We start from the raw sequence: 13,945 nt of genomic DNA, 5'->3' as shown, positions 1-13,945 counted from the left end.
AATTTTGTTATGAATGGACAATAAGTAACTTAAATGGTTTTCGGATTTAACAATGAACATGAGATATGTTGATTAATAATGGAACCAAGGAAGGGACTAGGGGGAAGTCAATCTGTTTTTGTTTGTTTTGTTTTTGTTTTGTTTTGATTTGATTTTGTATTGTTGTTGTCTTTATTTTTGTTAGTTTTGGACAATTAATAAAATGTTATCGTAAGTAAGTAAGTAAGTAAATAAATAAATAAATAGAAAGACAACATCTCTTTGGGCTGCAGAAGAGCTTAAAAAAAAAGGCCAGACATTGAGGTGGAAAATGAGCATTTGGCCCAGAGTATTGAAGACATTCGCTTCAATTCATTTGGGTCTGAATAAAGACAATGGTTTGCAGACGTAAATTCACTTAGCACTATCAAGCCTATCATGGCTATGTCGCTGTGCTAATCCTGCCTACATTGTAGCTCGAATCTGAACTGTTCCTATCTGTGTTTCTGGCATTTCATTTCCCTCAGACCCCACTGCGTCCAACTCCCCTTCCATTGCCCACCCCACACCCCTGTAATTGAAAATCGCGCCATGTATGTGATGAAATAGACTCTAGTTCAGCACGTCTTGTGCCGGAATAACAAATATGTGGTCCTTTGAGGTGCTTCAGGACTCTCTCGGTTTTTTGGTTCTTGTTTCTCCTCAGAGCAACTGATTCAGCAAATCCATTATTAGCTCCTGATCAAGGCTGCAACCCTAAACCCAATTAACTTTGTGGGTGGGGATGGCTACATGCTATTTAATCCAATGCAGCTGGTTTCTGAGTAGCCAAAGGACTGCACATCACAATACTGGCAACTTGGGACGTGTGCCTCATACAATTCCAGCTGCTACCTGGGAGCAAGCCACATAAAGGTTAGTCCTTTCACTACTAATAGGTACCACTCCGGCGGGAAGGCAAACAGCGTTTCTGTGTGCTGCTCTGGTTTTGCCAGAAGTGGTTTAGTCATGCTGGCCACATGACCCAGAAGCTGGGTGGGCGTGCCCTAAGGTGAAGGACTTCTGGGAAAAGATTTATAATGAGTTGAAAAAGATGTTGAAATATACCTTTATTAAAAAACCAGAAGCCTTTCTACTTGGAATAATAGGTTTGGAATTGCCCAAGAAAGATGTTAGGCTGTTTTTGTATGCCACAACCACAGCAAGAATTTTGTTAGCTAAATATTGGAAATTACAAGAATTACCAAAAGTGGAGGAATGGCAGATGAAGATGATGGACTTTCTGGAGCTGGCCGACCTGACCGGTAGAATCCATGAACAGAAGGAGGAGGATTACCAAGAAGAATGGAAGAAATTTAAGGACTATTTAGCAAAATATTCTAAGATAATATAAGTAGCATTATTTGTGAGTACCAAATTGGCTTAGGACTTAAATGTTTTAAATTTTATAATATTATGGATATAAGTGAAATAGGATAAGAAAGATGTTAATTGATTGAGTTAATTTTATTGGAAATTAGTATTGGAAAACTGCTACAATGAGCTATATGGAAACACAGCTTGAGGGATTTGAGGAAGTCATCTAATAATGGTTATAAAAGTATGATTATAACAGCTAGGATAAATGTTTGTATGTTTGTTTGTCTGTTTTTTATATTGTAATTGTCAAGGCTGCCCAAGGTCCCAGCTCACAAAGGACCAACGCTGCTTTCTAATTAAATACAAAAGTCTTTATTGAAGTTCAGTTTCACTTCCAGAGCCGCAGCGCGCAGCCCCACGTCTCAACTGTCAGACCGCTGATGACCCTTCTGAATCTCCTCCCCCTGTACACCAATTTAGGACCCTAGCCTTGCTCCACCTTTTCCGCTGCTCCTTCCTCCTCTGGGTCCGCCTGCCCGCCGGGGTCTCGCCCTTCCTAGCCTCCTCTGATGCTGATTCCCCTGAGCCTTCTCCCTCCCTCCGGCGGGCTTTAGGAGCTGGTTCCCCATCCGGGTCTCCTGCTGTCCCGCGCGCCTGTACATTTGAACTTGGCGCGCGCGCCCAGCCAGCCGTTTTCCTCCTAACCATTTCACTGCTGCTGTCACTGCTTCCCCCTTCGGGTGGGCTAGCTGCAACTGACCTCCCCTCCATTCCCCCACTCTCCGATGGAGGCGTGGTCAGCCCTGACTTACTCTCCCTCCCCTCCGGAGGAGACACTGGCCCTGACACATGTGACTCTTCCCCCCCACTACGCTCTGGTGGGGAAACTGGTCCCGATCCTCCACTGCTGCTTTGGGGTTCCCCTCTGGCTCCTTGTTTCTGGTGCGTCCCCCCTGGGACCCCCCTTGCCCTGACCATCGGAGCCCCCTTCTGGGAATCTTCTGATTCGCTGGAGAAGCTCATGGAATCTCTTGGGCCACTGTCATAGTCCCCTACGCTTCCCTCGGATTCTTCCCCTTCGCTCTCCAATTCCTCTCTCCCCAGTGCTCCTGCTCCTGATTCCCTGACAGTAATATTTTTTCTTTTATGTTGTTTATGTTTGTTATAAATTTGAAAAATTAATAAAAAAAATTTGAGGGGGGCGGAAATGACCCGGAAGCTGTACGCCGGCTCCCTCGGCCGATAAAGTGAGATGAACGCCACAATCCCAGAGTCGTCCGCAACTGGACTTAACGGTCAGGGGTCCCTTTACCTTTTACCTTTCCTTCAAGGAGTTCATGGTGACATCCCTGGTTCTCCCTCATTGTTCATATTCTTTCTCTTGGAATCCCCTTGTTTCCTTTCTCATGTTCCAATCTCTTAAATCTTAACTTTTCTTCTTCATGCTTTACCTATCCTCATTCAGCTTTACTATTTGTATATTTTCCTGAATTTCTCTATATCGTTATCACAAATAATTCATTTTGAGAAGTGAGTTCTTTAGTGAGCTTCTTGGTAATTTTTGCCATTAACATTTGTTGACTTGGGCACAAAAATGGCTACCACTATGTGACTTGTATGTGACACTTCTTTGTTAACGTGTTTCTGTATTTTAAGAATTTCCAAGTGGCCTCATTTCAGCAAGAGTGTTTTCCCTAAACCACCTGCTCTCTCTTCTGATTAACTTTCTCCAATAACTTGTTAATTTTGCATTTCCAGACACCAGTTGATTTTATCTCACTTGTCAGTGACAAGTGAGATTTTCCTCAATTTTCCTCACAATTTTCCTCACATAGGCAAAGTCAATAATTTCCAGGTACTTCCTTCCTCCTGCACTTGTGAGAAAGAAATCCTTTTTCCACCTATGCCTTTACTTAGCAGATGGGGACTCCCCCATAAACATCTCTGGCCTCAGTCATTTACAAAGTCCATTAAGTTTGATTTTTACCTAGACATTTATCATTTCAGTGTCATTTTCAGTGAATTCTGAATAAAAGGACCACAACTTGCTCATCAGTGGAAAACTGTGAGGTATCTGACAGAGAAGTAAAGAACAATGAGTGCTACAGAAGAAGCTGAAGCTTTGAAATTGTTATTTCGGAATCAGTATTCATTTCTAATTTCAAAGGTAGAAGTATTGTCTGCAAAATTTAATACTTGCAAGGACTTTGAAACTTTCAGCTTGTAAATGGATGTGAAGAATAAAAAATGCCTTTAAATGGCAAGGCAAATCTTACAGTTACAGGGGTCAACCCAGCACAAAGAAAGGTAGAAACGTCAAATATTGTTAATGTCACTTGAATGTATTAATAAGAAAATGAGAAGAACAGGTCATAGCACAGGTGTGATACAGCAATAATTTAAAATTAACTTGCTTCAGATACCTATGTCCCACTTTTCTTTATATAATTCAAGGGGACGCTCAACAGAAATATTTATTATATATATGATAACATTTTTGTATTTCAAAAGTATCTTGTTCCTTTTGCAAAGTCAGTAACTATAGACCATTTTTAACTATTTCCTTGTGTACTCCCTCACCCTGTTTGCATCCAGATTATGTTTACTGCCTCTGATCTTGGTGTATTTGATCGGCTGATGGAGTCCAAGGAACCGTTGACTTCAGTGTCTATTGCCGAACATCTGGGTACCAGTCTCTTTGGGATGGAGAGGCTGCTGGATGCCTGTGTTGGCTTAAAGTTCCTGCAAGTGGAGAGGAAGGACAACCAAAGTATTTATTCTTTATTTGGAAATTTAACCAACACTATAAAGTTGAAATACCATTTAAAAAATCAATTTAAACCATCAAGCCAGCAACTGAACAGAGTAGCATCTAAATGACCCTAGGGAAACACCTGAGGTTTTTAAGAGACATTTTATGCACATGGAAATTCCCATATCTCTTTTTGGGGAGCATTCCAGAGAGCAGGGCTTTTTCCGATAGGTATGCAGATGACACTCTCCTTTCATGATGGTAAAGGGTGATTTGTTCCATAGCAGGAGAGATGATCTGTTAGATGTGCTTGTACCTAGTTATTTACAAATGTTAGTGAGAAAGCTCAGTAGCAAATAGGCAGCTAGCGCAGGTCACCAAGCACCTGTAAGGGATGTGGGTGGTGCTTTGGTCTAAACCACTGAGCCTCTTGGGCTTGCTGATCAGAAGGTCAGCAGTTCAAATCCCTGTGACAGAGTGCGCTCCCATTGCTCTGTCCCAGCTCCTGCCAGCCTAGTAGTAGTGAAAGCATGCCAGTGCAAGTAGATAAATAGGTATTATTGCTGTGGGAAGGTAAATAGCGTTTCCCTGTGCTCTGACTTCTGTCATGGTATTCCGTTGCGCCAGAGGCGGTTTAGTCATGTTGGCCACATGACCCGGAAAGCTGTCTGTGGACAAATGCTGGCTCCCACGGCCTAAAAGCGAGAAGAGCTCCGCAACCCCATAGTCACCTTTGACTGGACTTAACCATCCAGGGGTCCTTTACCTTTTTACCCTTTTACCTTTTTACTAAGCACCAATGCAGCTCAGGACATTCAGAGTCCGTCCTCCTGATTTAGATGTTACAATGGAAAAAAGTTGCCTGGTGTTCATATATTTCTAATACTTCACTCCAGATCTCAGAATGGCCACTCCTAGTGGCTGCTTATAGCAGGCATAGGCAAACTCGGCCCTCCATATGTTTTCGGACTACAACTCCCATGATCCCTAGCTAACAGGACCAGTGGTCAGGGATGATGGGAATTGTAGTCCCAAAAAACATCTGGAGGGCCGAGTTTGCCTCTGCCTGGCTTATAGCATTGGTGACCATGTGGCAGCTTTGCACCCTGAAGTTCCACTGCCAGCAGGTGGAGGCCTAGTCTTTCCATACTTTTCTCTGGACGAGAAGCTGGAAAATTGCAGTCTTGGTGTTGCACGTTTTTTCCAATGAGGGCAGCATGCCGTGGAATCACAGAAATGTGTCTTCTGCCTCATTATTCTTGTTTCAAGCATTTTGTCCCTGCAGAATTGGGGAGGGAAAGGGGCTTTGCACAGAGGTGTGAAAACGTTAATCTTTTGTCCCCTTCATTTTAAGCGCTTTATGGAAATACCAACCTTGCCAATCTCTACCTTGGCAAAAGAAGCCCAAAGACTCAGTATTATTCCTTGAAGTTCAATGCTGAATTTGTCTATACGAGAGCACAGCACCTGGCTGATTCTGTGAGGTGAGGAGAAGGATAGCATTGAAGTGGGGAACTTAATGTCACAGTGTTGTAGGGTTGCCACCTGTCCTATATAATACAGGATTGTCCTGTAAATGTAAAATGGTAATGGATCCTTCCTCAGTAGGGATAATTCCAGATGAGCAATCACAAATACTAACCTTCCTGCTGCTCACCCACTGTAAGCTACAAACTGTAAGCTCACCCACTGTAAGCTACAAACAGAATTACAATTGCCTTTCTATTTTGTCAGTTATCTTGTACTTGTTCTGTTTGCCTCTCGCTGTGCTATCATGTTTTTGCTCTATAAGACTCACTTTTTCCCTCCTAAAAAGTAAGGGGAAATGTGTGTGCATCTTATGGAGTGAATGCAGGCTGCGCAGCTATCCCAGAAGCCAGAACAGCAAGAGGGATTGCTGCTTTCGCTGCGCAACGATCCCTCTTGCTGTTCTGGCTTCTGAGATTCAGAATATTTTTTTCCTTGTTTTCCTCCTCCAAAAACTAGTTGCGTCTTGTGGTCTGGTGCGTCATATAGATTGAAAAATATTAAGTAGGAGCTGGCATGACATAGCTACTGTGGGATGAGCCATTTGAAGCTTAGCACATATTCACTATACTGTGTAACCCTTACAGTGAATACTATCTAACGACACCCATTTATTCTTCAAAATGTTTATTTATTGCTGGAACACTTCTTAGGTTGTAGATATACACTTTTTATAATGAAAGTGTGTTACAACATCATTAGGATTCGATGTTATTTTCAACAAAATGATTAAAAACAAGACCACTACCATAGCAGCTGCTGCAATTAACCATGTTGTTAAAATGGCTGTGAATTTAAGGTTGGATTTTGGGTAGTATGCTATAATGCTCTATGTATTGTATTATGATATTTTAGCACTATAGCAAAATATATAAAAAAGGAGCTTTATAGCATTTATCTTATAATACTGTACTCTTCCTCACTTTTGTTTACATTTTTTTTTACTGATTATTAAAAAATTGATAAAAAGGGTAATAAAATGGTAAAACTCACAGACGTTACAAATAAACAAACCTGTGATTGTTAGACACAGCTTTGACAACAAATGTAATTGTATGAGTAGTAAACTTGGTTTAATTGTTTTGCTGAAGAGGCTGAAATTTAATTCTGTAGTTTTGATGCTCATTCTTTCTTAAAGTAAAACAAATATTCTCTTTCAGGGAAGGAGAGGCTCAGACATATAGATTAAGTGACATTTCTACAAAAGATTTCTATGAGGCTACGTACAGGTACAGGAAAAAAATGCATTTTTGTAGATCTTGTTTCTTTTTAAAGAATGGGCAAAGCTTTCCCTTTGCAATTTGTGTGAAACCTATTGCTAACTTGTATTCACCTGATAACTAAAATTAGATTCCTTGCTATCAGGTGTTACATTACACAAACTACATAGGAGCCAACTCCTAGGGGCCACGGGAGCTTCGGCGCCAAAATAAAATATTTGAGGGGGTAGGTCCCCCCCCCACCCCAGGTTGATGGGCATTCCCATTCAAATGGTGTGTATGCACTGTGTTGTGTGATCAGTTATGAGGGGTGGGGCTTACCTGGGCCCACACTGTATTTTATTCAAGTTGGTACCCTAACAGACCAGTTGTGAAGACCCTGCCTTGTTTGCCTTCAGTATTTTCGAATGTTGAAGCACAACTGCTTTTAGTCATAGCAAACAGCCTTTTCTGAGTTGGGTGAGAGGAACAGCTACGGTAAATGATGTATTATTCATATTAATACTACTACTACTATTTGAGTATGGATTATGGATACATCCCATCATGATCGGTACAATGGGAAGAAGAAGGATGAGGCCGAAGAAAGGAAACGAAATCCACACACAACTAAAAAGCAACAGCATTATGTGGAATATGGCTCCTGTCTAGAACCATCCTCTGTTCAAAGATATGCCCTCTGTTAACTGATAATGCAATTCTGAATTACTAGATCAGAGAGCAGCTTGCGAGAATTCATGGAGTTTATGCATGAGATGTGGAGCCTCTGTGGTCGAGATGTGTTGAGTGCATTTGATCTCTCTAATTTCCCACTAGTTTGTGATGTGGGAGGTAAGTACCATAAATTCTCATATGTCTTCCTATGCTGGCACTCCGAAATCATAAGGCTGCTGTTGTAGAACAGGAAACATCCCTCAATGACCCATGACCCAAGCTCTGAACTATCAGATCCTCAGAACTGCAAAAGTGCTAAATACTTGCCACTGAATGAAATGACTGGACAGCCACTTATTTGGTATACTATCTTAGAGTTTTGCACATGAAGTTTTGGGGAAAACTTTGATATGCACAACATGTTCATTTTTTTCCTTTGGTTCTCCCCTTAAGGATGTAGTGGAGCCCTAGCAAAGGAATATATTTCATTGTATCCAAATTCTACAGTGACCATTTTAGACCTACCTGAAGTAGTGGAAACAGGAAAGAAGCATTTTGTCTCCTCAGAGGAACACAGAATTACTTTTCACAAAGGTAAAATGTTGTTTTACTCTACAAAGGTTACATTGTTTTCCTCCACTAACAAACAAGGCAACCATGCACTAAGCAGGGATCGAGAATCAGGGACCCTTCAGTTATGGCTGGACTACAACTCCCATCATTCCTGACCATGCTGACTGGGGCTGATGGGAGTTGGAAACCATGAGAACAGATCTTCCCAGGACTCTTATGTTCAGCTTTCCCTCCTTACAGTAGAAGCACCAGGAGACAGAAGTGCACACCTTATAGCTACAAATTTGAGAAAGATAAAATGAAGTATACTTTCCGTAAGAATAATAATTATTTCACCGGTTCTCTACTTGTTTTATTTCAGGTGATGCTTTTAAAGATCCAATTCCAGAAGCTGACCTGTATATTTTGGTTAGGACCCTACACTGCTTTACAGATGAGAAGTGTGTGCAACTGCTAACCAGACTGCACAGGGCCTGCAAGCCTGGTAGGTGCATGGTGTCAAAGGTGTTTCCTGTGGGAATTAATTCTGATACTAATCTGCTTGGATTTCCCCATGGCCCCTTCCCCTTATGTCTGCATACTACTCAGGCTCAGCTGCATTCCTTTATTTCTTGAGCTTCTGATCCCAGGATACTTGGGCAAAGTAACATACTGCTTCTTAATATGTAACAGTGCATCTTCCATGTCCTATTCTAAAACAGGTGGTGGAGTTCTAGTAGTGGAAATAGTTCTCAACGAAGACAGAACGGGGCCGCTGGAAGCTCATCTATATGGTTTGGTTATGCTGCTTTGTACTGCAGGAAAAGAACGGACCCCATCAGAGTACAATGCGCTTCTCAGTGCCGCCGGCTTCAAGGATATTCAGCAAAAGAAAGCAATCCTCTTTGATGCCATTTTAGGAAGAAAATAACATTGACCAAGAACATTCTATGAGCGCCGTGACTGAATGGATATATTTCAGCCTGATTCTTTGCAGCCATAACTGAACAGATTTACTACCCTTGATCTTAGCCAAAAGGCCGAGAAGTGATGGCACTGAACGTGTTCAACCGCTATACTTTGTTTGGCAAATCCTCGCTATGTGGAAATATTCCCCACCCTTTAGCATTACGGTAGAATTCTAAGAGAAGCTAGGACAATAATAAAAATGGCTACATCTAAACCACTGTTGTATTAGTAGTTGTCATATTTTTTTCATAGTAGTGTTTCTTCAACTGTTTTTAAACTACAACTCCCATCATCCCCAGCTACCAGTGATCAGGGATGATGGGAATTGTAGTTCCAAAACAGCAAGTTGGGGAAACACTGATTTATAAGTTTTATAGAGAGATTTATAGAGAGATCTTGAAGCAGTTTCCTTCTTCTAGATGGTATGCTGGTTGGAGCTGATGGGAGCTGAAGTCCAGCAACATTAGGGAGGCCACAAATTCCCCATCCCTGTCTTAGAGTATTGGACCAGGGCCACAGGAAGCTCCCATGTGCAAAGTAGAGAAGGTGTGATTTAGTCGGTGATCATCATCTTTGTGGGCTCTGGCTAGACCATTCCTACAAGCCGTAGGTGTGATGTTGACATATGAGAGTGCTGGAGGTGAAATAGTTAAACAGGTTACCCAATCAGAACCCCAGGGGGTGGAGTCAGAGGGACTATAAAACCAGCTTTGGGAGGGGCGAAGGGAGGAGTTCGTTGGGAGTTGGGTGGTTGGTTGGAGTGGGAGTGAGTTGGGATAGAGTCTGTGGGTAGGTTGAGTTAGTGTAGCGAAATAAGCTGAGTCAGGAACTGTTAGGAGCTAGGAAGACAAGTAAATATCTGAGAGGTGGTTTAGTGAGTGACAGCAGGTAGCGGAAGTTATAGGTCTGGATAGGCATCCCATGATTGTAATTGACCGATACCGTTTATGAAACCACACGCTTGTTAAACTGCAATAAATAAACAGAAGTTCATGTTCCAATTTAACCCTGACTGGACTCAGTATTGTACTAAGTAGGGCCTGGGTGGTGGCAGTGAGAAATAAAGTGGTGGCACAGGGATCAATAGATGGTGAAATGTCTGGGGACCCTGTGTGATCGCCACAGTAGGTTCCATTGTGGCAGGAAGGACTGCATCCAAACTTGCCTTGACCCTCATGTTGTTTGCCAAATTCCTTTGCTTGCTTGATCCCAGTGGAGACTGAACCAGTACAGCAAATAAGGCACTGCTCTCCATTCAGACAGGCCCCATCCCCTGCCTGCCTGCCTTCTTACTTGCAGGAAGACCAGGGAATGGCAGTGACTTTCCTGTTCCTCCTACTGGGTCTCAGTGTTTTCACCTCCGACAGGGAGGAGGATGGGGACATAGCTGGAATGAGTTGGCTCTGGCTCCATCAGTCATTGGCTCTGGGTCCACCTCCATTTGGCCTTCCTGCCTCCCACCCTACAAGTCTCAGTGGGCACCAGCCACCTCTGCTGGATCCTTTGCTATAATGGAAGATGTTATAAACCTCAGCCTTGTGACTGCCTTCACAATATCATTTAATCTGTGCAATAGCATGCCCTCCAACATTTCTTCAATGAAAATAGGGACATTAATAGTAATAAAAATAAAAATAAAAATAAATAAATAAATAAATAAAAATTCATTCCAGTAGCACCTTAGAGACCAACTAAGTTTGTTGCTGGTATGAGCTTTTGTGTGCATGCACACGAAAGCTCATACCAATAACAAATTTAGCTGGTCTCTAAGGTGCTACTGGAAGGAATTTTAAAAAAATTTGTTTCAACTACGGCAGACCAACATGGCTACCTACCTGTAACTAGAATAGAAAATTATTTATAACCCACCTATCTGACAGGTTGCCTCTGCCACACTCTGGGCAGCTTCCAACATGTCTAAAAACATAATAAAACATTAAACATTTAAAAACTTCCCCATACAGGGCTGTCTTCAGATGTCTTCTAAAGGTTGTATAGTTATTTACCGTATTTTTTGCTCTATAAGACTCACCTTTCCCCTCCTAAATAGTAAGGGGGAATGTGTGTGCGTCTTATGGAGCGAATGCAGGCTGTGCAGCTATCCCAGAAGCCAGAACAGCAAGAGGGATTGCTGCTTTCACTGTGCAGCGATCCCTCTTGCTGTTCTGGCTTCTGAGATTCAGAATATTTTTTTTCTTGTTTTCCTCCTCCAAAAACTAGGTGCGTCTTGTGGTCTGGTGCGTCTTATAGAGCGAAAAATACGGTAACTCCTTGGCTCAGGGTTCGCGTAACTTGGGGCTGCCATACACCTGGAATTTCCCAGACATAGCCATTGAAAACAGTGCCTGAGTGGATATTGCTTAAATGTCCATGTAGATTTCGGTTAATTTCCTTAAAAATAGCTCGAAAACTTTGGGCAAAACTAAAAAAAGCTCGGCAAATTTTGTGTCTGTACCCTCCTATGTTTCTCTGATGAAAATGGGGACATCCCAAGGAAAAGCAGGACATTCCAGGATCATATCAGAAATCAGGACGGCTTCTGTAAATCTGGGATTGTCCTTGGAAAACATGGACACTTGAAGGGTCTGCGATAGTATTAATGACTCTGCTTCCAATGTGAAGCACCAAAACCACTTAAGACACTCTCAGGACTCTGCTTAGGGGTAGCATGCATATGCCACACCCAAAATAAGCAAACAAGTCTACCTGTGGCTGCTAGAGTCAACTGTGGGAACATGTATTGTAAGAATAGTATAGTGTGGAGGGATGAACCTGAAGATTACTTCGGTAGTTACGCAGCTCAAGCATCATCCAAGTAAAGCAAAAATTCTGTTTCAGTGAAGGGGGAAAAAACCAGATTGGTAAAATATATGGTACTTCACTTCAAGGGAGCTATGAGGCTATGTGCAAGTAAAAAATAGCATTTTGTGGGTCTTGTATTTGAGAGGATGGGCAAAACTTGAATGCTTTTTGTCTGATTAAACATTCCTTGTGAACTCTAGGGAAGAAGGTCCTAATAAAATTATTATCTTACCATACCTGTCATTGAAGGATTGGGTTGCCTTTTGGGGTATACAAAAAAGGGGTGACTTTTTAGTTAAGAGTCAGTTATCTTATCACCATTGTACTCTTAGGACTGAAACAGTTGGAAAGGGGGGATTTGAGTTTTTGCAATCCTTCTGGCACCAGAGAGTCTAGCTTGACTTTGCACAGGAGCCTCTCTTTAAAAGGTTCCAAGGCCAGATACCAGATAAGGTGAGGCCAGAAGGAAATATTTACTTTTAAAACAACTTTATTCTTAGAACCCCTAAGGGAAACTTCTGGAGCAATCAATAAGTCTGTTAGAAATGCTTGAGTTGTGTGACTTTAGGACAAGTCCTCAAGTTACCAACTTCTGCATTGTAAAGGAATATCCTAAATCATAAAGCCTGTCATTGCAGCCTCAATACACGGGATCAACCTGATTACCAGTGGAACTGCAGAGAAACACCATATTCTCTCTATAGGTCTTTTTCACCCTTCATTTAAATAATTGATTGGCACTCCTTAAAGTTCTGCACTAGAATATGCTATATCATTCATTGTAATTCTGTTCTGGATGGCTTCCTGATTGTTTGTTTTTATGTTTTTTATTAGAGATTTCTTAAGTACAGTGTGATGTCTCTTTCTTCAAGTTATGATTTATACAATTCAGCTGCATTTGTTATGAGACATTAATGATACAGTGGTACCTCGGGTTAAGAACTTAATTCGTTCTGCAGGTCTGTTCTTAACCTGAAACTGTTCTTAACCTGAGGTACCACTTTAGCTAATGGGGCCTCCCGCTGCCGCCGCGCGATTTCTGTTCTCATCCTGAAGCAAAGTTCTTAACCCTAGGTACTACAGTGGTACCTCGGGTTAAGTACTTAATTCATTCCAGAGGCCTGTTCTTAACCTGAAACTGTTCTTAACCTGAAGCACCACTTTAGCTAATGGGTCCTCCTGCTGCCGCCACACCGCTGGAGCACAATTTCTGTTCTTATCCTGAAGCAAAGTTCTTAACCCGAGGTAATATTTCTGGGTTAGCGGAGTATGTAACCTGAAGCGTCTGTAACCTGAGGTACCACTGTACATACAATGTTAGGTTAGGAAGAAAAGAGGGGGGAAGAGGGAGAGTGGTGGGTGGGTTGGGGTTGGGTGGTTATGTTTCTATTCTTCTGTTTAGTGTATGTGTGGGGTTTTGTGTCAGCGTTACTTGTATGGGTTTTCTTACTATTCACTTGTTTCCTTGGTGATGAAAGTGGTAGAAGGTGGCCTAGGGTGTGATTGGTTGTCCTTGGGTGGCTGTAGTGAGATTTATTTGTGAGTGTGAACAGGGTGTGTGACTGTGTATATATTTTTAATCAGCTTATCCAGATTGATTTGTATGCTGTTGGCGGAGTTTTGTCGTTATCTTGTTGGACTGTGTACGTGATAAAGGGGAGCCATACCGGGGTGGAGGCCTCTTCTTCTATTTGTCCCCCTGTCAGTTTCAGTTTGTTGGTTAATTTTTCTAATAGGGCTGTTTCCCATACTACTTGATACCAGTGGTTCGCAGTTACTCCTGACAGGTCTCTCCAATGCCTGGCTATGATGAATCTGGCAGCTGAGATTAGGTGGCTTCCTGTTTTTTTATCGGACTTAATATTAAAAATTGTTGCTCTGTTTCTCTCTCACACACACTGCTTTCAGGAAGTGTTCTATGCTTTGTTGCTAGGTGTATACATTAGCCCCAGAGAAGTGGGCACTCACTATAACCTTAAAGCACATTTTAAACATATTCTTTTCCCTCAAAGAATGGGGGAAAATCTCTCCCTTGATGCACAGGTATGAAATGTTCTCCTTGAGTGAGATGTGGCTGTTTGTTCCTGCCATTTTTTATCTTTGTTTATTGTTTAGTCGTGTCTGACTCTTC

General features: G+C 42.0%; 1 protein-coding gene across 2 annotated transcripts; it reads left to right on the top strand.

The window, feature by feature from the left end:
• Window positions 1-781: 781 nt before the first annotated feature.
• On the top strand, window positions 782-10,015 carry LOC310761189 (acetylserotonin O-methyltransferase-like). Of its 2 annotated transcripts, none has more exons than XM_083610969.1 (9): window positions 782-894; window positions 3,358-3,505; window positions 3,934-4,108; window positions 5,445-5,574; window positions 6,778-6,846; window positions 7,550-7,668; window positions 7,945-8,085; window positions 8,426-8,548; window positions 8,766-10,015. In XM_083610969.1, exons 2-9 carry the CDS (start codon window positions 3,434-3,436, stop codon window positions 8,972-8,974), a joined length of 1,038 nt encoding a protein of 345 aa, XP_083467095.1. In that variant the 5' UTR covers window positions 782-894; window positions 3,358-3,433; the 3' UTR covers window positions 8,975-10,015. The 2 variants fall into 2 exon arrangements, with proteins under 2 accessions (XP_083467095.1, XP_083467096.1); XM_083610970.1 differs by having other exon boundaries at window positions 792-894; window positions 3,346-3,505.
• The last annotated feature ends 3,930 nt before the right edge of the window (window positions 10,016-13,945 follow it).

The sequence above is a fragment of the Podarcis filfolensis genome (assembly GCF_964270895.1).
Source record: "Podarcis filfolensis genome assembly, chromosome: 4".
NCBI lineage: Eukaryota > Metazoa > Chordata > Lepidosauria > Squamata > Lacertidae > Podarcis > Podarcis filfolensis.
Note: the sequence above shows the minus strand (reverse complement) of the source record. Positions and strands in the feature narration are given on the sequence as shown.

Excerpts from the sequence above, each read along its gene's own strand:
- LOC310761189 (XM_083610969.1), top strand. The coding sequence starts at position 3,434 with ATGAGTGCTACAGAAGAAGCTGAAGCTTTGAAATTGTTATTTCGGAAT. Across the intron at positions 5,575-6,777 it reads CACCTGGCTGATTCTGTGAG|GGAAGGAGAGGCTCAGACAT; the intron begins GTGAGGAGAAGG and ends ATTCTCTTTCAG. Across the intron at positions 8,086-8,425 it reads CAGAATTACTTTTCACAAAG|GTGATGCTTTTAAAGATCCA; the intron begins GTAAAATGTTGT and ends GTTTTATTTCAG.